Genomic DNA, 22,781 nt, shown 5'->3' on the forward strand with positions numbered 1-22,781 from the left:
TGCCAACGTTTTCTATGAAGGTCGGCCATGTAAGAATGCATCCACACACCAAATATTTATATTCTGAGACTAATACTTTTGAGAACAGCTCTCATGGAGTAAAAGTCATGCATGTTAAAAAGTTCGAATCGCTGATGTATTTATAGTGCGGCCTCAAGTCATGATTTTTGATGTAATTGTGCCAACGTTTTTCATGAGTGTCGGCCATATAAGAATGCATCCACACACCAAATATTTATATTCTGAGACTAATACTTTTGGGAACAGCTCTCATGGAGTAAAAGTCATGCATGTGAAAAAGTTCGAATCGCTGATGTATTTATAGTGCGGCCTCAAGTCATGATTTTTGATGCAATTGTGCCAATTTTTCTCATGGAGGTCGGCCATGTAAGAATGCATCCACACACCAAATATTTATATTCTGAGACTAATACTTTTGAGAACAGCTCTCATGGAGTAAAAGTCATGCATGTGAAAAAGTTCGAATCGCTGATGTATTTATAGTGCGGCCTCAAGTCATGATTTTTGATGCAATTGTGCCAATTGTTTTCATGAATGTTGGCCATGTAACAATGCATCCACACACCAAATATTTATATTCTGAGACTAATACTTTTGAGAACAGCTCTCATGGAGTAAAAGTCATGCATGTGAAAAAGTTCGAATCGCTGATGTATTTATAGTGCGGCCTCAAGTCATGATTTTTTATGCAATTGTGCCAATTTCTTTCATGAAGGTCGGCCATGTAAGAATGCATCCACACACCAAATATTTATATTCTGAGACTAATACTTTTGAGAACAGCTCTCATGGAGTAAAAGTCATGCATGTGAAAAAGTTCGAATCGCTGAGGTATTTATAGTGCGGCCTCAAATCATGATTTTTGATGCAATTGTGCCAATTGTTTTCATGAAGGTCGGCCATGTAAGAATGCATCCACACACCAAATATTTTTATTCTGAGACTAATACTTTTGAGAACAGCTCTCATGGCGTAAAAAGTCATGCATGTGAAAAAGTTCGAATCGCTGATGTATTTATAGTGCGGCCTCAAGTCATGATTTTTGATGCAATTGTGCCAATTCTTTTCATGAAGGTCGGCCATGTAAGAATGCATCCACACACCAAATATTTATATTCTGAGACTAATACTTTTGAGAACAGCTCTCATGGAGTAAAAGTCATGCATGTGAAAAAGTTCGAATCGCTGATGTATTTATAGTGCGGCCTCAAGTCAGGATTTTTGATTCAATTTGTCAATTTTTTTCATGAAGGTCGGCCATGTAAGAATGCATCCACACACCAAATATTTATATTCTGAGACTAATACTTTTGAGAACAGCTCTCATGGCGTAAAAGTCATGCATGTGAAAAAGTTCGAATCGCTGATGTATTTATAGTGCGGCCTCAAATCATGATTTTTGATGCAATTGTGCCAATTGTTTTCATGAAGGTCGGCCATGTAAGAATGCATCCACACACCAAATATTTATATTCTGAGACTAATACTTTTGAGAACAGCTCTCATGGCGTAAAAGTCATGAAGACCTAATCTACCCCGGAATTTTCACGGGACTTTTCCTTAAGAGAAATCACATATATTTTTTTGAATATGTACTTTGGGCACAAAAACAAAATATGATGCAGTTATAGTATCGGATTCGGTTATAACTTCTTGTTTGCCCCGGAAATAAGGTTCAGTGCTATCGTCTGCGTTACTTTTACTCAATGACATTTTAATCGTCAGCTGGTATTTTATACTATGTAAATCATCTAATTCCTCGTTAATTTTCCCTGATACGATGGGCTTAACATCATTAACATCCATGTTGGAATTAATATCCATCCTCCAACCTCTTAGATATTTACCAACGCCCGCTGTGGGTACAAATTTTTACTCATCAACAGTGGGTTTATTTTTATCATCTGGTTGATTATTATCTAGTAAAGCGATCAATTCAGCTTTTCTCATTCGAGAATAACCTCTCAGCCCACTGTCTTTTGCTTGAGCTTTGAGTTCTCTAACAGTCTGGGGTTTGTTGTATTCCAAACCGAGTAAATTGATCAATCAGGCTTTCCTCATTCGAGAATATCCATGTAGAACACGTTGTTTTGCCAAAGCCTTCAACTCTCTGACAAAAACCATTGTGACCATGGTATATACAAAATGAATCAAATGTCTAAATGGTTGTTTTTCATATATAAATACGTATTCTCCCCAACCTATTCCTCTCATTGATGTAATCTCTCTTCCTAGCGTAAATAATCTGCTTCCTTACCTTATCAGCACCGTGACTCTTACATAAACAGTAACTACCTTTGACCCCAAACTCACAAACAGAACAAACGTAATTTTTAAAACCCTGTCTGATGGAATAAGAGTGGGTTCCACAGTAAACACCTACAGATGGCTTCTGACATTGAATCGATTTCCCCATGAATGTATATTTGCACAGATTCATGGTTATACATCTATCATATCATTTGTCTAAAAGGTAAACCACATCTCCACTGGTGAGTCATAGCTGTCATTGCTATTAATAGATTAGCAGTCAGGGTTATTTATAGATTAGCAGTCAGGGTTATTTATAGATTAGCAGTCAGGGTTATTTATAGATTAGCAGTCAGGGTGACATAGTGTGTTTACAGGTCATAGTGGTTGATAAGACTCACCCTGACTAGGTCATGGTTTATGCGTAGTTATTGTATAACTGAAAATTACAATGACTGATAACCCAAACATTATAGATGCTATCTCTCTGTTTTTTGTTCCTCTGATGGTGTATAAAACTGACTTATTGTTGGTCTCTGTATTGGGTCAAGTTTCTTTCCATAAACAAGGAAGTATTCGTGCATGGCAGATTCAACATCCTTAAAAGTTTGAATTGAATGTCCTTGCTTACGCAGTTCTTCATTAATAAAATCTAATCTTAATATCCAATTTCTGGTCCATTGAGACTGGGCTGCTTTGGGTTGTTCTAATGCAATATTATGTCGTTTACGCTCCTCTTCAACTTCTTTAGCGTTTGATTCCCTTAGAGTAGAAAATAAAAAATTACTCCCCGAAAAAGCTAGAGCATTAACAATAGCCCATTATCGCAATTGTTGCCATGTTCAATAATATAAAATATTCAAATGTTTAATTATGTCATTATGTCTTCTGGGATAAGACCTTGTTTGATGAGCATATCTTTTGTTGCCATAGCCAATATAATATCAAGAATTACCATACCGATATCATTACCATTAAAATCTAGCTTGGGTGGTGTACCTTTAGTAATCATTTAAGCTATATGGGCATAGCCAATGGCCAAGCCGCTGACCACCGCTGAATGATACGTTGCGTAAACCAACATTTTACCATCTGTAACTGGAGTAGTCATGCTTTTTATAACATTATATGGGGGCTAAGCTCTAACTGAACTTGTTGTTGTGTAATCGGGGGTGACGTTTTCTCTTCTCCGGTCTTATAAAACAACCATACCACTGTTACGTGTGGTATGAACGGCTGGGGTTCCCGCTAATACCACAAATAACAATTACAAGAATCACACAACAATCTCTGAAGGTTAAAGCTAGATTTAATAATTAAAACAAAGATAAGCATATAACAATTCTCAGTTAGTGGGCAAGGCACTCATACACATCTATTTAGGCAAAGCAATATGGAAAATGTGCAATATAGATAATAGTCACCTCAGATTTCTTGACATCACATTCCCAATGAATTCCATTTCACATTGTTCCAAACTTTTATATCACAGTTCACAGGATAACTGGGTAACTGGGTAAAAGTTTCCTCCTTTGAAGCGTCGACATGACCTTCTAACTTTGTCTCCGGACAAAACGCTGGGCTGAACTACCCTCGTTCAGTTAAACCATATTTCTCCCTCTCCAATTCTTTTTCCTTCCCCCTTTCTGTTCGATAACTTGCCCTCATATAGTAAACAAATTTCCAAGTAAGCTATCTACTTCAGCACACAACAAAAGGTTGATCGGCCACACCAATCAGTTACCAAGCCAACTCAAACTCCAATCACCCCACAAGCACGCTTCTCCCCGTCAGGCAGCTTGCTTCACTCAATCAAGCATGACGCCGTCCACCCAAAATGGACCCCTTGTGAACCACACAAATATACAACGTCACTCATAACACGAATGCTATAGCACCAACTCCTAGTGCATAGGGAGCCCAAGTTTTAATCGGACGGCTATGTTCAATATTTGAATTTTGCATTAGTTTTCTAGCCTTCCTCGCTAGCCCACCCTTCCTACCAGCTGAGATTTTCAAAGGATTGTGATTTCACAGTCGCTGGTATTTCCTCACTCTTGTTGTGATTGTGTTTCCACAATCTGTTGTGATTGTGCAATTGGGGTTATTTCCTTGTTCACTTGTTGTTGCGTCTCCACAATCTGTTGTGGTGTCAATTGAGTCTCCATTATTATTAAGTGAGCACATATGTTTAAATTGACAATACCTAGCCGTTATTAAAGCGGTGGTCACCGGAGCTAAGAACATTCCTTATCTATGATAAAACTCACAGCTTACTGCGCTTATAGCGTGTTCAATGAATGGGTCTTTCTCGAGAGATTCGCATAAATATGGGCGATGTTCTGCGAGGATAGGAAGAAACGTACTAGCTACGACTGTGTATAGTTGTAACATAGCCGACCCTATTGTTTTAGTCATGGTAGCTCCCAGTCTAGACTCATAACGTGCGTACAGATTTTTTATTTCTTCATCGGTCATGTTATCAATTTTTTCGGTGGTATAATTTTCCCCAAAATATTGGGAACATTTTCCACCAGCTACCAAAGCCGCAAGTCTTTCTCTATGTTTATCTGTATGTTCTTCTGCATGTTGATCTGGTTCTTTGAGCATTTGTTCGATGAGTTCGTCGCATTCCATAATGTAATACCTGAGGAGATATTTAAGTCTAACATAATAAAATATTGCATATCCAATATGGCATATCCAATTGCTATATTTGCTATATTTATGCTTAGCAGTTGCTATATTTTTGCTTAGCATTTGATATATTTTTGCTATGTTTGCTATGATTTTGCTATTTTTGCTATATTTTTTTCCTTAGCAGTTGCTATATTTTTTGCTAAGCAATTGCATAACCAGCTGGTTGGTTGGTTTTTAATATGAGTTTACAATGCTTCGTTGAAGCTAACAGTTTTCTGACTTTATCTCATTCGGGCTTGGTATAAATAACATCATTTTCGCGTAAACATTCCTCGAATGAATCTCGGTCTTTGCAATGAAACAGGGCTACCCATTTGGTCTGCTCTCTGAGATCTTTCAGGACAGAGTTGTATTTTTGAGTAAGTACCCAAACGCTATGCTGAGTATGCCAACCAGAGAAGGCTAAATATGAAAGCATATCTTTCTTTTTGGTAAGTTCTTTACTCGCACTGCAGTCGTCTATTATGAAAAGGGTTGATTCTCCTTTGTATTTTTCGTGACATACTCGTAAACAGTCTTGTAAACGATTGCCCGGATCAACTCTGTGCACCCCGGGATCATTCATTACCCAATCTCTCGATAGGTAGGTTTTATTAACGCTTATAGTCGGACACAGAATAATAATATGATCGAAAACATCCCGATAATGACTTCGTAAAATATCTAGAATAAAAGCTGTTTTTCCGCAGCCCGCAGATGATAGAGCAGTGCGGTTCTTTAGGTAAAAGATTATTAATAGATCGCTTGCACGAATCGTCCATTCTGTATATTAAGTTGCGCGTCCATAATCACGTTCAAATATATGTTTAATTTACCAGCCGCTTCCTGGTGCTTCGTTATTGGTATAGTAACACCCTCGCAAGCATTTTCTATTCTCCGCCTGCTGCCGTGTAGTTGGTCATCATCCGTTGTTCGCATGTCAAGCCACAGCGACTATTTCGTGGTAAGGAATTCAGCCATCGATACATCCCCGAGAGACAGATCTTTCATGACCGCGTTAACTTCTGCGCTTCGTTTTATAGAAGGGAGTTTTTTAATCTCATCCCACTGTTGATATGCTTGCATGCCTTGAGTATATAGTTGATTAGGCACGCCCTCGATAGTCAATTCTACTTTTGTAATCTTGGGATTGTAGAACGCCTCGGTATCTCTTGCAAATGCTTCAGAGGGGTCCTCGAACAACATCAAAATACCCTTCAACGATCTTGCGGGGACGTTTAGATTGATATTCCACGTTGTATCTCTCTTGTTCCTGGTTATCTTTCAATGGCGAAGCACGCGATCGTACAAAATGGCTAAACTTCCGGTATACTGGTTACGATACTCAAAACTTCATTACCGCTAATTTTAATCGCGATTTTCTTAACAATCGCACAACCTATGTTCTGAATGAGCTCTCTGCTAGCGTCGGCAGAATTCAAACTAATTGTAAATGATAGTCGTGCAGTACCCAGAACTAACACATCGTGTGCGCAGAGATTAGGAAAGCAAACCAGAAGCGTTTGATTCTGATCAATGGTACTCGGGTTATTAGTTATAGTTACAGACTGACGAATTGCTTTGATCCCCAATGGATCCCGAAGTCTACGTTGTGGGTTTAACTTGTGTCCGTATTGCGAAGACATTGTTATATTGAAATTATGTAACCTTATGTTTAATATAAAAATGGATGATATTAATCTAGATAACATAACTGATACTAGTACAATCGAAGAGGGTACTGATGAAACCAGCTTTGGTGGCGTGAATCTTAATGATGAACTTTTGCAATCAACCGTTAATGATTATTTCGATGCCTTAAAAGATAGCTCAATTGGTCGTGACTATTCAAAGTTTATGATAGATAGTAAAGGAATATTGCGACTGAGTGGCTCTCCGGATATTGATCTTATGAATTCTTGTACTCGCAAGCCCCTAGCTTTGTCTACGATAGCTAGTAAACACGGCATCAACATTGTTCGTAATGAATTAGGTTTTGTAGACTACTCACGAGAAAAGGTTTCTGCGAAGACTACTAAGGTTCTTTGGACTGCGCCTGCTGAACTCGGTAACATAGATAATTTGGAAGAAAGCTCGAAGCTGGCCTCGGACGGACTCAGAGAAATCTTGGATACCTACTACGATAATTCCACGGCCAGTGTACCATCCTCAGAGTTCAGTATTAGGGAATTATGAGGTCTTGACAAGGCAATGCAAAAAATGCGGGTAGAACTCATCAATAATATAGCCAAGCTATATAGCCAACTCGACAAGCATATAGCTTATGAGAAAACAAAACTTGAACAGGCGGGCGATGAATTCAGTAGGTGCGGCGTTGCTGAAAGATTGCGTAACTTAGAAGACGAAAGATCAGCCCGCCTCGAAGTGGCTTCCAGTAATAGAAAGGCACTTCGTTCACAAATCAGTCGAATTCGAGAAACTATCGATCAAGTCCTCAACGATGACACTACACTAGCTGATAAAACTAAAACATTGTTCAGAGAACAGGGGATAACCATTGCAAGTATTTTAACCGCATTAGGATTTATTATATCGACTTTGACTTTCGCGTTAACCGGCGGTACAGGCGGTACAGGAGGTGGCACACCCACTAGTGATAAAAATGGTGTAAAACAGTGGATAAAAAAGCATTTAAAGGCATTAGGAGAAGCAGTGGGAAAGCTCGCTGGGAAAGCCGCATCTGCACTTCCCGGTATAATAGGGAGTATTGTTTCCTGGTTCTTGAATTTATTAGCTAAGACCACCACTTGGCTTAGTCAAAACTTGTGGGCAAAAGAAAGCATTAAAACATGATAATATTCGGATACTCGCCGAAGCAAAGTTGAACAGCATTGAGGACCATATTTCAACAGCAATGGCTGATTGTAAGATATCCGATGAGGAGTTTTGTTTAGTTTTGTCAGAACTCGCCAAATACAACGTAATGAAGCAGGAGATTTGATCAAATTCTCGTAAGACCAGTGGTATTAGCGAAGATGAGAAAAAAAAGTTCATAGAACAGGGACAACAAGCGCGTCAATTATTCAGTGCCAAAACCAAAGAACTGGTTGGAGATTAAAAATAGATTGCTTACTATCATTAGATCACATTTAAACGAATGCTTACATAAGTATATAATAATGGAGAATTACAAACCAACAAAGGAAGAACTCGAAAAAGCTATCGAAGCATTTATGCTCAGGGACAAAATGATCAAATGGAGAGAATTACCACAGGGTATATATTATATCAGTGATGTCAAACCAACCAAATACGGTCATCAATTGTTTTTTCAAATTACCAAGAAGAGTATATAGTCTGGTCTCCTAGTAAAATGAACGAAGAACTTAGTAAAAATGTTCAATATCACTTTGTTCAAAATAATGGTATACGTATGAATAAAAATAATAGAGAATATTTTCATTACAATTTAGTTTTATGTTATGACGATCGTTGAATCACATCATCATTTTGACATAAAAAATTCACTCTGTAGTAGCAGTATAGGTATATAAATCTGTCTCCAGTGGAAGTGAGCCAGAACCATCATTACCTATACTACTGGGTGTAATTTAATATATTGTTCGTTTAAAGCCAGAATTATTTGACAGTTACCACCGTGTTGTGATGTGTGCATGTTATTGAGTGAGATTGTATTGTGACAAGCTGGCTGTTTCGTACATGAGGACATGTAAGTTTGTTGTTTTGTATGATTTCAGCTTGAATCTGCTTCATATAGTATACCTAGAACATTGACTGTTTGGATGCATCACTGCATAAAGCAGTGTATGAGAAAATGCTGAATCTGATGTTTATTGACTTGGAAACCTACAGTAGTCATTGCCAATTATCTAGCTGGCTTCCATTGCCCATTGCTATTCCTTTACCTATCAGTGTTAATTACCCCCGGCCTCCCGTTTGCCCATTGTCCAATTACATATCAATTATTTTATCCTTGCTTCCAGTTGTCCACTACTATCTGCGCTAATATTACTGTAAAGTGTTGGCTTGCTAATCACCTATCAGCGCCAATTCTCTGTTGGCTTCCCTTGTTAAGTTTCCATCTTTTGTAATCTTATTACCTTTGTTGTTCTTGCGTGTATAAATTATATGCTCTCTGCCTCATACTATTCATTCGCACAGGATTTGGCATCCATATCAACAAACCCAAAAAAGAAACAAAATCATATAGGCTCCCAAATAATCAATCAATTTTCACAGCCGAATTAATGGGGATAGTAACAGCCCTGCACAGCGATCAAATAAATAGACACCAAAAAACCCTAATCCTTTCAGACTCATTAAGTGGGCTCCAGGCCATAAAAAAAAAAACACAAACAAACCGCCCAAAACTAATACAACAGATAATTAAAAGCGCCAACAATCTACGTAAACTAGGTAAAGACATAAAAATAGTTTGGATCCCTGCCCACATTGGAGTGTTTGGCAATGAACACACAGACAAAGCAGCCAAATCAGCACTAAAATTAGAAGTAAGCATCAACCTACCAATATAAAAAAAACGAAACTAAAAGTATCACAAAGGAAAAAATCCTCCAAAAGGGGCAAAATAACTATCCGAAATCTGATTGCAAACTTAAACACCTGCTACAAAAGCCACTAAAAAAAAAAAAATCCATCATAAAACCAAAAGAATTGACAGAGTAATAACTAAACTACAAACAGGCCACACTTAGTTAAACTCCCACCTGCACCAAATTAAAAAACACCAAACCGGTAAATGCCCCCACTGCAACTTAAAAGAAACACCCAAACACGTAATACTATATTGCACACATTACCAGCAACACAGAACAACACTCCAATCCAAACTAAATTGCAACAATCAAATTACACTAGCAACTGTACTGAACCCCCTAAATGACTTAAAAACCTTTAAAGCACTAGGCATATATCTAATCAAAACAGGCCTACTTGGCCGCATTTAAAAAAAAAAGTACAACAAACAAGCTGCCAATAAACCCTAAAATTCTAAACCTATAAAAACACACAAACTCCTTTTAGTCTCCCCCACCCCCCACACCTTTTATGGCATATTTCAAAGTTCCAAAATTGTTCTCCAAATTAAGTGAGCAACCCTAAAGAGCCCCACCTAGGTTGCCTCACCTTTTCGGACATACCCTTTTTGACCAAACACCAAATGGCCTGGCGGGCCTGTGCGCGAAATACACATATGTCGGAAAGCGCACATTAAATTCCTAATTTAAGTAAGTTATTCATTCACGTGAAGGAGTAAGCACATACAGGTACTCCGAAACGTTGTGTTCCTCACAATAAAGATGTTGACATCTCTTCCCTTTGTGGGATCTTCTTCTAAAATGGGAGCCAAATATATTTTGAAGGACTTTGCTGACTTTGCCCATGTCGGGCCTTCATTTTAGGTAGGGGGCATGGGTGGCCAAGTCATCTAAGGCACCGCGATTCGCTGTGCAGAGTTGCGTTCCTTGGGCACGCCAGAAACCTATGATTGTGGGTTCGAATCCTGGTTTGCCACGATTATGTTTCTAGGTTTGTCACCAACATACCCATGCTCGTGGGTTTCACTGAAGTGGTAAACGTCTGAGTCCTGCATCACTTCGGGCTTTCCTCCCCCATTAAGCCGAGACGCCGTGATATAACGTATTCGACGTAATAAGCGCCCACAGCGATATTTGCTGATATATTGGCTAGTGAACAAGCCCAATTTGCATCCCTTCCGATTGATCAATGTACAAAGGACTTATTTATTCGCGTATAATACGCACTCGTGTGTTATATACACCCTTAATAATGGGCAAATAAATTCTGGAAAAATATATCTGTCCCATATAAACACTTCAGGCTGTTAGCATAAACCACGAAATTTATCTTTCATCTATGTTTTTTTTCACCAAAATAATATTCTAATAAGAGCCCCATATTTCTAATTTTGAGAGCGCCGCGGGCGCTTATTACGTCGAATACGGTAACTGGAATATTGTTAAAAGCGGCGTTAAACCCAACTCACTCACTCATTTTATGTAACATCTCAAAAATTGTGTTTTCCACAATGGGAGTTCATTCAATTCTATTTGGTAAGAAAATATATTGGAGAGGTCAATTATGACTTTGGAAACTTCAAGAAGTACTGGTCAAATTGTCATTTAGTTTCTTAATGCACTGCTTTTGCATGTGTACTGTCAGCATGTGTAAAAAGAAAATGTAACAGAACTCTAAAAATACCATTGTGATAGTTATTAATTTTGATTCAGTTACATCTTTGTAATTTTGTGTAACCTGTAAGCAATTGGTACATGTGAAGACACATTCTCAAAACAAATATTTTTCAGACAATTGCTTAATAACAGATTAATGTCATTGGCTGAGCAAATTATCATGGTTTCATGGATGTGTATGTAAAGTACGTATGTGTGTGTGTATGTGTTCGTGTGTGTGCGCTCGTGCTGTGTTGACTTTAAGAAATAGAACATGTTTAAATAATACGCTTAATGATTCATATTTGCTCTCATTATAATACTATAAATGGTTACATTGCAATGGTAAACTATAACATTTTAAAGTTCATTTAAACATACTACCATTGGCGTTTATCATGATCGGAGCACTAACAAACATTACCTCAACATTGCAATTTTTCCTGGAATGTACGCATTAATATATATATATTATGTCAGAGGGTAAGTGATGTGTCAATCGGACAGTGACAGTAGCCAATATAGTTCCAAGAGAAACCTGTTTCTTATACACTGGCGTAACTACATATATGCAAAACAACAATTGCCTTGACAAATTGTCTTTACTTGCCTTACGAGGCAATCCATCGGTCTGTCCGATAGAGTAACTGCCCTTTATCAAAGGGAAGATACTCTTACCCTAGTCTATGAAACGTCACGGCCACAGTCAGACGTAGACAGTCGGCCTGTCCTGTCATAACGTTATGAAGTGCAGTCAGATGTACACACAGCAACAAAATGAAACAAGGTAATAATTCGAACATATTTCGGCAAAATCCGACTGCTTTAATTTGTGGAAAAGGTTCCAAGCTGTAGAGATCTACAAGAACAGATATGTTAAGTGATCCCACTTGGCTTGTGCCCTCGCTAAATTGTTTCGCAATTTATATCTCTAACGTTGCCAAAACTTGTAAAATGACTTAGTTACGTCACAGTTAGACACTGATTTTCAGTATATTAGACTGTTCTTTTCATAATGATAGCAAGTATCCCAGTAGTTTCTCCACATTCCCGATGGTTAATTCTGACTCGATCGCCAAATGACAAGGGCTAAACAGTGAAAGTAGTCCCTACTCGACCTTTGATATTTGCATCTCTATCCACATATGACCCCAACGGATATCGTTTTTATCCGTTGGCTTTATCCTGCCGAGAAACCCACCCATTATATGATAAATACGGGTCCGGCGCTTCAGTAATATTACTATCCTGCTTCAGGGGGCTGTGGTATCGTATGGGGAAGATCTCATTACTCAAATTTGTAAGAAAACAATTAAGAACGTTAACTTGAATATGTTTATTTGCCTTCCGATCACCCTTCAATAGGAAACATACAAAAAAGTAGATTATGGTATTCTCACTGGAAAATGCATAAATTGTTACTCAACCTGGACTCACTAAGAAAAGATACAACTATCACAGTAATGTGCCCAACATAACGATGCACTTCATAATGGCAACAAATCTTGTTATTTCAGATCAACCTATTACAAGAGCAGAGTTAATCACACCCGAATTAATCAGGCAAGAATTCAGACATTTGTCATAAAAATCTCCTAATAACATCATGAATGACTATGACAGTTGTACTTTGCCCCATACTTCTTTCACGTTTTGTAAACAAAATATATTTTCTTCTGTCTCTCATGTTTTATGATTGCTTGATGTTATAGATCTTAGAATTTTATGGGCAATTGCACTATCATATTTTAGTTATTAATGACTAAATAATGACTAAGATATCGAATCTCAAGTTAGAATCCTATAATTTAATTAATCACAATTGATAGGCTTCTAAAATATGCTAAAATATAGGAAAAGTTAATACTTCATCAATGGTATCACATGCTTATACTCTAATTGTCATAAGAAGTCATGAGTGGTCTAACCAACTTAACACTATGCAGTGTTGAAGGCAATTGCTTTTATCATACTAATCAGTGAATGGCTTTAAACTACACTGCCATCAAATATGAAGTTCTAACATACAAGAATGAAGGGTCACTTTTATCCCACCATAATTTCTTTTGTTGCAGAGAATGTCGTACAGATCATATTACAGATGTGGGGCTTCTTTGGGTGCACACAGCATTGTCATAGTAGGTGAGACTGAGCCAGTAACTTTCTTCTGCTACAATACCATTCATTCTGAAATAAAACACAGGGAACCATCAGAAATGTCATCAATAAAGAAAATTTATATCCTATTTTCTGTGTTTATCACTGTTCTAAACACATATATCAATAACAATGCCTGGTCCCTTAAAAAATGTGACACAGTGAATGTCATGACATTGTTGATATTTCACAGTTTTCACTCAATTATTTTACGCAATTCTTAGAGAATATCTGCACCAGCATCTAATTTGAAGAGCCAAAGAAATGTTACCAAACAACATTATTTGTTCCTGAAAACAGAACAAGGCAAATATCAAACATGCTACTCTCATTGTCAAAATACATGAATTCACAACATCATTACATTATGATGTGAATGAGAACAAAACTGAAGGTATTGTATCCATAGTTTGGAAGACAGTCATATGTTCACTAATTGCACATGTAACTCACTTTAATCCTTCTGAATGCCACAATTGTCAATCAATATTGTGCAAGCCCACCACTGGCATAAATGAATGCACTAACTTGACGATGGGGTGAAGATGTGAGGCGTCTGATCATGAGAAATGGGATTCGACGTCATTATTTTTGGATGGATTGTGCTAACTGATCCTTGTTATAAGGGCTAACTGGTCGTGCTACAATTTGATGACCCATATGATCCCATAATCGTTCTAGAAGTGATAAGACCTGTGGTGAGTAAGACAGGAGATTATTGGCTAGCATGAAATCTCTTCCAAGACATGATGTATGACAGGTGTATGTTGCATCAAAAGCGGTAGTACGAAAGGTAGGAGAACTTAGTCAATGCAACGCTTACCAGATATATTAACTTCCAAAATCACAATATCTGTCTTGACTTGGCCACAGATGCTGCCCCAAACTAAAAATACCGCCAGTGTCTTGAATGCAACGTTGTGACTTTTGTTCTCCTTGTCGGCGGTAGACACTAGCTTGAATCATCTCTTGTCTGTGAACATGACTCTTAGCCAGTTCTGCAATGTCCAAGTCCAAGGCATGTGTCCTGACCACCCTGTTGGCCTATAACAGGCTATGAGCCTGGTGACTGTCATGCAGCTACAGCCAAAACTCCTTGCAACTTGGTTATTCGTTGATCCTTGACCTATCACACCAACAGCTTGTTCTCTCTGTTGTAGTGTTACTATTGGCATGTTATTTGTCATGAATGCCGACCTGTGATTTACAGTTTGTACCAACTGTACACTTTTAGTTCTGTCACAATCAAATAAAGAGAAAAACATCTTTTACTCCTTCAAAACTATTATCAAAGTTATATGGAAGTAAATGGTCGCAAGCTTGCAGTGAAAGCCTTCTCTGACTGCCCATTGCATTATCTTGATATCTTAAAGTTTTTCTTGCAGGGTCCTGAGTACTTGCTCTCCATTGACCTGGTCCTCCACATGGAGTTGTCACACACACTCACGATGGGTGCTAACCCTTGCAGATAGAGCACAAATGCATCATTTTACAGCCCTGCAGATTTCAAGCTGCCACGTTGTTGTAAGGTCTACAAATGTCCCGACCATATGGCGTGAAAGTACCTTTCTGTCTGTTACTCATTTACTGCTTTCTGACAAAAGTACCTGTCGACTACTTTAACTGCCATCTTTGGCAGTGCCGGGTGAACTTGCAGTACCAATTAGCAACCTCGTTCTACGCAAATGATATTTGGGCTTTCAATCTCTGCTTTCTTAGCTCTAGATGCAAAAGTCCAGTTCTAAATTTGTGCACTATGCCATGTCCGCCTCGTTTTTCCTCATTCTGCTGCTTAACCAAGCTGGCATGTTTTTTGCTCTCGCTGGTGTCTACACTCTCACCTCGCTGTCACAGCTAGCACTGGCTTGACCTGTACCCATGAATCTCTTCTCGTAACTGGCGGTTTTAGTGCCTGTAGCATCATTTTGCTGGTGCACACTGAAGTTACCTCAAATTACACACTATAAAAGTGAACTGATAAATTGTAAGTACATATTCCTTTTAGTATCTAGATGAATAGTTTGTAATTGACATTGGCCATATTTACTGTATCCAACAGTGATTTGTTTCACCATGGTCAAACAGATCTCACTGTGATGTCAATTTCCATGCCTCAACATACCTTAATACTTTTCAAGATTTTGGATAATAAACATTGTCTTATTCTATAACCCCTTGTCTGGCTGTCAGATTTCAGATTTGGTCACATCTTAATAAATTTGCTGTGAAAATTTTACTGCAAAATGTTACTTTCACTCATTGTGTCTCATTTTTATTAGCATTTTATTAAATATCTTGCTTATCATTGTATTGTGGATATGATGAGCATGACAATCTAGTAATCATTGTAATTAAATGTGTTACGGTTTCACATGGAAATACATGTACATGCCTTACCTGTATGTGTTGTCCATGTCCATGCTACATATACTGTGTTACATTAATTCATAAACACAAGTCTAATAAATAATGGCAATTGTATGAATTCACATAAATATTAATGATTATTGTGTTCTAATATGCCAACAGATATCACTTTTCAATTTGAGACAAAAAAAAAAACAATACGAAAACAATGTCGCATATATCACAGTTTAAGTTGCTTTCTATTTGTCTTTTAAAGGTGATTTTTTTATAAGCTCTTGACAATAAGTAAACAATGAAAGGTATTTTGTTTAAATCAAAACAATGCTGTATTTGGGGCCTTTTTTACAAGTTGTCGTTTTCAGGTGGAAAGAAATCATTACTTGAATTGTTTTCTATAGTCAGTTTGCTGCAATTTTGTACCGATGAAATGCAAAATAGTTTTCAATCCAAAAGCAACAATTTGTCTTAAATGAAAGTTGTTTATTTGTCCATATCAACTCATCACTATAATTTTAGATATTGTCATGAAGTAAAGGAAATGTTGTTTAACAAACTCTCATGTAATTGTTGGTGTTTTAATACATGTTGTTACAAGAGGGTCTGCTCTGTAAACTGAACATCCGCAAGTGAAATTTGCGAGTGTTAAGCCAACCCACTACTGTCTTTTCTGTATTAAAATCATGTCAAATCAAAAGTCTAAATCAGCAGCGTATCTTTCTGTAGTAGTTATTTAACGGAATATACAATGAGAATCTGTAAAATATTATCAAATCAATGTTAGTGGTGTTCTTGGTATTGTTATTCAGCTAATTTCAAATGCAAATAATAAAATAAACAGAACGAGCTCAATGTATCATTATAATGAAGGTTCATTAAAGTTTAATATCGTAAAAGAGATGGTTTAGATCATGCAACTATTATGGTTCTGTACTGAGGAACAAAACCTTCCAAATGGCATGCTGGTTTTCTTGGGGGAAATAATCAGCAAAGAACCGGAGTCACAGGAGACTAATTACAATTTTATTTACAAGAACAATTAAAAATGAAAAATTTACAATATCTTAGAAAATAGCTGGGGTGCCACAGAGAGTCGGTACAACCCCCTGGGTTGTGAGAGAGAGATCTGCTTGGTTAGAGCAACAAACCCCTTCTGCTTAACATTTTGCTTCTGTGTGTATTTAACAAAAATTAGAACAATAAAAAGGAACATGATTGGTTGATACACGATGGGCTGTGCCTTATGGTTAATGAATGGCTAGACAGAGGGGAATACTTAATCCTGTTAATCCTGTTGGACTGGCACTAATTTTGTTGACATATTTACTGGGTGCTTTGAAAGAGATTATGGTGTCACTATAGACGAGCTTGTATTGGGGCTAATCCTTAATGCACTGTAGACAAGCTTGTATGGGGGCTAACACTTAATGAGTCTAAATTGAAGTAATTGCTGAATGTTATTCTAATATAGGTGATGACAGATTTACTTAAATAAAATAGTTCAAGGTAATCTATAAGACTATGTAGACATATCTTTTGTCTGGAAGATGGGATCTTGATACCTTAGGCTAGCATTTATCTAAAAGCTTCAAATCTTTTAAACTATGTAGACATAACTCTTGTCTTATTGAATAGTATGTCTAGGAGATGCGCTCCCGTTACCTAAGGCTAGCATCTATCTAAAAAGCTATAACTGAAACTACTGATATTTTATATGTGCATTTTACCCCATGATTAGTATTACTTGCTAAACTATAATTATATGAAATGATGTATAAATATTACACCATGATAACTCATAAAAGCACTTGATGTGGATCTAATTATTATAGGAAAACTTAGTATAAATGTTATATCATGATAACTACGTCAACTATTTGGGTATAAGATGAAATGCCACTGAATGGAACATCAACTCTGTGGGCTGACCTTCATTTGGATGGGAAGGTGTTTTCCAGTACATTCAGTACACTGATAATGTGTCAGACAATGCTGACGTGAGTCTACCCATTTGTGGAGATGCTGTTCCAGTACTAGAAGTGTGAAAGAGATTTTGTCCCCCAATGAGATGGTGACCTTTCCCCTAATCAGCCAAAGAGTCTGTAAACCCTTGATGATCCAGGCAGAATTGACATAGGAAGGTTGGAGTTGAGATTTCACCTAAAGATGGACTGGGTAACGGAAAGGGGTGAATTCAGGTGAAGAATGCAACGAGTTCATCCAATGTTAGAATGATCAGAGCTGTGGTCTCCTGCGGAGTCGGATCTAGCAGATTGGTTGGAGAGACAGTGCCTGATTCAGAATCATCCGCCAACAATTTATAACTGTCTGAGATTGTGTCTAATACAACCTTGATGTTCTGAATAGATTGGATGTGATTCTTTAGGGTGAACTTGGAAGCTGAGAAATGCATGCGGCTCCCACATTAGTTCCCTCTGCTGTCAGAGAAGGTCGGGATCTGGATCTGCTGATTTGAAGTCATCCAGATATCCATGAATGCAAATTGTGAGTAGTGCAGATATCAAACAATTATACTTATTGTTTATAATTGTAAGAATACTACCTCTTTTACATCATTGCCTTAAATTCCTGTTTAGGCTGAGAATCAGGCTATGCAATTTCTTAAATTTTCAACAGACATCCTCTTCAATGCCAACATGTCTAATAGTTGTGAGGAAAACCCTATCCTTCGCAGGACATGCTACTGTGCATGTGCAAGGCAGGAAACCATAACTTCTTTCAAGCCATAACCCTCATCAACTAAATGCAGATTATTTGGGGAGGAGGGAGGGCCTCATTTCTGTAATAACGGTAGTATTCTTGGAATTATACACAATCATAACTATTGTTTGATAATTCTGTTGAATGCCCTACCTCTATTATAGCATAACCAATATAAACCAGATGGACTGGTGGGGTCTGGCATCTAGAATCCTTAAACAGTTGGCTTTTGTGAAGTAGGAATACATAAATACATGCATACCTATTGGGCGGAGAGGAAATAATGTGCCTAATATTTAGTTCTAGATCTTCCAGATTAGGCATTTGTGACGTCCCCTTACTTAATGTGGTATCTAAGACCTATTATGTCATGATTTCTGGCCATGGTGCCACTTCTGGTTCCTGATGTCATCTATGACTTCACTTCCGTTTGTTTTACCACTTCTAGACTATTATCCTACATGTTCCTTATGACGTCACTTCCATTTTTGCCCTCAGTGATAGTGAAGGTATATTTGATGTTATTCCAGTTCTGAGGTGTGATATGACATCACTTACGGAAGTAGTACTTTGATATGTCCCATACTATCATGTAGATACCATATATCACCTTATATACTTTCGATCTATGACGTCAATGTTAGCTGGTCATTTTCTCACTTTACTCAAGCAGACTAAGTTTCAAATGGCCAACTTTCCTGGAGTTCATGAGGTATTCTGAATTCTTCACCCCCTCACCTGTAAGAAGAAGGGGGGCAGGGATACATGGAGACATGGGCTGTCTTATCGCGGGACAGCTCGCCACTACTTGTTTGATGGATACTGTGTTCCAAGACACAAGACTTGTTGCCAGGTCTTATTTCATGAGCTTGGCGTTTGCTGTCTGTAATGGATGACTTCAGCCATCCTGCCACAGTAGCCTTGGTGATGCCTTTCTCTGATGAGGGCTTGCATAAGCTTGTGTTTCTCTGCTTTCTGTGGTTTTGAATAGCTGTGATGTATTTATCTCAGAATTCTGACAGGATAAAGTAGCATGTCTGGATGATCTGCACTTTTACTTAAGGGAGGTATCTTGTGGTCGAATGGGTCAATTGTCGATGACTGATCTTTTTTCAATAAATTCTGATAGCGACCTGGAAGATATTGGGCACCAGTCTTGTGCGTGTGTTAATCAGGAAATATCAGTAAGTGTAAATCAACATCCTGGATGTACCGTCCATAGCTGGGAGGAATGCTGTTTTCCTGGAAGTTATTAGTAATGTAGCATTATTAAGGATGGTTTCATCAATGCTGACAGTACGATTGTTAAATTCCGTTTTTGGAAAGTGCATGGTATTTCAAGTGCAAAGGCCAGTACTGGGTGAGTACCCATATAGAGGCCATCGTGTTGTAAGACATAGGCAAGAGTATATATATAACCTTCAAAAGTGCCATGTCTGAATTTCTTGTTGATTCCTGAGGTACAGCAAGAATTCAGCAATTATAGGTATTGTTATGTCCACGTCTCATAAGCCTCTTCCCCTTTGCCACTCGATGGACTTGTCCCATGTGTCTCCAAGACCTTGCCACTCTGTGAAGTTTATTAAGAGTAGCCGATTACTTGCATCTATGTCAAGATAATTTCCATGCATAAAGATGTAGGCTGTTGAGGCTGCCCTATAGTATGTCGGACTTCAGCTGGCACAGTAGATTGCAACACTCCAGTGGGTTCTTCCAGTAGGAAGGGTAGTAATCTTGAAAACCATGTCCTGTTGCACCAAGTCCTGTTGTGTCATGCCGGAGTTATGAGTATGATCATGCAACCCATGTGTTCTATTTTGCTCAGTACCCTGTCCAGGAGAGCCCAAAGGGGAATGTGCAGGTGAAAATTCCCTCTCAGTGCATGGATAGGGCATCTAATCTGCATGTATGTTCAGCTTCCCCAGTATGTGATGTGCTTCTATCCTGCAGCTCACAGAGTCTGCCAAGTCATATAAATGTGTAACATTCTCAACCAAAGGCTGTGACCTCATTTTCCTTGTGAATGCCCCTTCACTCAGTTGAGGTGATGTAGAGGTGGTCTACATGAGAGGTATGCCTGGCATGACGTTTTGACGGAGTAGCCATCAATTTAGTTCTGACAGATGTAGGGGTGACTATTGAGCCAAAATGACTATTGTGATATCAATAACTATTGCAAACAACTATTGATGTTGAGAGATGTTATTGCAATACTATTGCAAAAACTATTGTCAACCATTACTTCATCCTTTTAAGATAAAATATTTTGATAAACAATAAAACATTTGAAACCGGTCAACAAATCTGACGCAATTTAATCCTATTGTTATAATAGATCTATCTGGTTATAAAAAACTTGTTCATTGTTTATCTGGATTAATGTTTGCAATATATTTTATTAATTATATTCAAAATTTCATTCAATAATTATAATAATGTTTATAATAATTTTGGTAGATCGCACAACTCACTGTTAATTGCAACAACCACTGTCAGATTACCGCTATTGATGCCTTGTAACGACCTTTAGTTGCAAGAGAATGGATACACTTATCATAAATGCTGTACCTTTGATACCTTCATATTTGAGGCAGTTTGACTATTAAATGTCAACATAACGTTTTCGCAATAGAAATACTTGTAGCATGGGAAGCCCCTATAGTGACTTATCAAATTGTTCCATACTTTAAAAAAAATATCCTGCATATCACCTGTACCAAAATGTTATGCTTATGGTTCTTATGATATTAAGTATATATAGTGGCAGCTGCAACTAAAATAACACGATTGGAATATATTATTCCTGATAAAATAATAATTTCAGACACAATTTCTTCCGAACATTGCATTAAAATTCTTTTGAAGTTGTATCATTGGGTACCTTTTAACTGAGTCACTGGTAGATTGAGAGGAAACGTGTGCACAGCTGATTTGCTATTTCCGGCTTAGTTTACGAGAAAATACACACGGTAATCTTAATCTCTGCATATAAAACAATGACTTTGAGAGCAGGGAATACATTTGAAATGGTAAATCATCATGTCTAGTGATGTTTTATATCAAATTTCATACTTTTATTGACCAAGTTTGTTATACCTGTTTATTCACCTGCATTTGTTGAAAGGATACGATGTGGCTTTTTTGAAAGCGCATATTAATACTTGATATGTATGCAACAGCTGCCATAGTTTGTACTTTGTAACACGTAAATCATGGTCAGTTTCAAGGTGTTTCTTCAAAATTCTTAGGGACAGGTACTTATTTTCTGAGTGCAGTTTAACAATTGCACGTCTGACTTGATCCCTCTGAAAACTGTCTAATTTATCAACCCTGCGTGGTTTTGACATGTTCCCTACCTCCTTGGCCTGACTATTTGTATCTCGTCGATTAACAACATTTTTAAGTTTCTGAGGGGACATACCAAGAGCTTTTGAAGCTCGTTTCAAGAATTTATTAATTGCATAAAAAGGCTTTGCTCTTTCTGCTTTACTTCTAGAGAAATCATACACATTCAACATCAACTGTTTAACATCTGCTGAGTAGCGCATCTTGTCATTGAATGAACACGGTCACTGTGTAGCACGTGCAGACCGTGCTTGCGCTGTTCCTTCCACGGTTTGTCCCCCTACGTGTCATGTACACATTTCTATACAAAATTACATGATAGTTTCTTAAAGAACTTCATCCGTCATGGGTCTTAAATTAAACAAAATTCAGATTTTGTTGGGTACAGGGTATTCATGGACAAGTACCGTATTGATGTTTCATACAATTTTCTGGATTTCGAGTTATTTTGCAATTTATTGTTCTCATTTGGAGTCAAACGGACTGTAAAGTCAAACATTTCCATAGAGAGATCATTGCAATAACTGCATCCTGAATTAGGCGTTCAAGTGCTCTACATGGCTGGCATCTAGGCATCTCCAGTGACTTGATGTTTACCACACACAAAGTCGGCTTTGGTGATGAAGGCCTTATCCAACAATATGTTGTCAAACAAATTACCAGATCGGTCTTTTCTATTATATGGCTGACTGAGTATAGTTTTTTTACGCCGCTTTTAGCAATATTCCAGCAATATCACGGCGGGGGACACCAGAAATGGGCTTCACACATTGTACCCATGTCGGGAATCGAACCCGGGTCTTCGGCGTGACGAGCGAATGCTTTAACCACTACCCGACCGCCCCCTTTTCTATTATAACCCCGGTCTACTGTTAGACTGCCCTCAGCTAGTCTTGTCTTGTCTATCACATGAGGTGAGGGAAGATTATAGTGTGAAACAGACACCCAAAGTGTTCAAATGTGAGGAACAATCTTTTGCTTCTTTACATCTGGATACACAGGAAAGAAGGGAAGGTTTCCTGTCTTGCGCATGTGCAGTTGCATTTTCTG

General features: G+C 37.9%; 1 protein-coding gene across 1 annotated transcript in view; it reads right to left on the minus strand.

Annotated features, from left to right (window-relative positions):
• Window positions 1-12,465: 12,465 nt before the first annotated feature.
• Window positions 12,466-22,781, minus strand: part of LOC124113291 (von Willebrand factor A domain-containing protein 3B-like) — a 464,410-nt gene continuing 454,094 nt past the window's right edge. The window contains exon 34 of the mRNA XM_046473587.2: window positions 12,466-13,331. Coding sequence (XP_046329543.2) covers window positions 13,235-13,331 — 97 coding nt within the window. The 3' untranslated portion in view covers window positions 12,466-13,234. The remainder of the gene's footprint in view (window positions 13,332-22,781) is intronic.

The sequence above is a fragment of the Haliotis rufescens genome, unplaced genomic scaffold, assembly GCF_023055435.1.
Source record: "Haliotis rufescens isolate VD_foot unplaced genomic scaffold, xgHalRufe1.0.p SCAF_7, whole genome shotgun sequence".
NCBI lineage: Eukaryota > Metazoa > Mollusca > Gastropoda > Lepetellida > Haliotidae > Haliotis > Haliotis rufescens.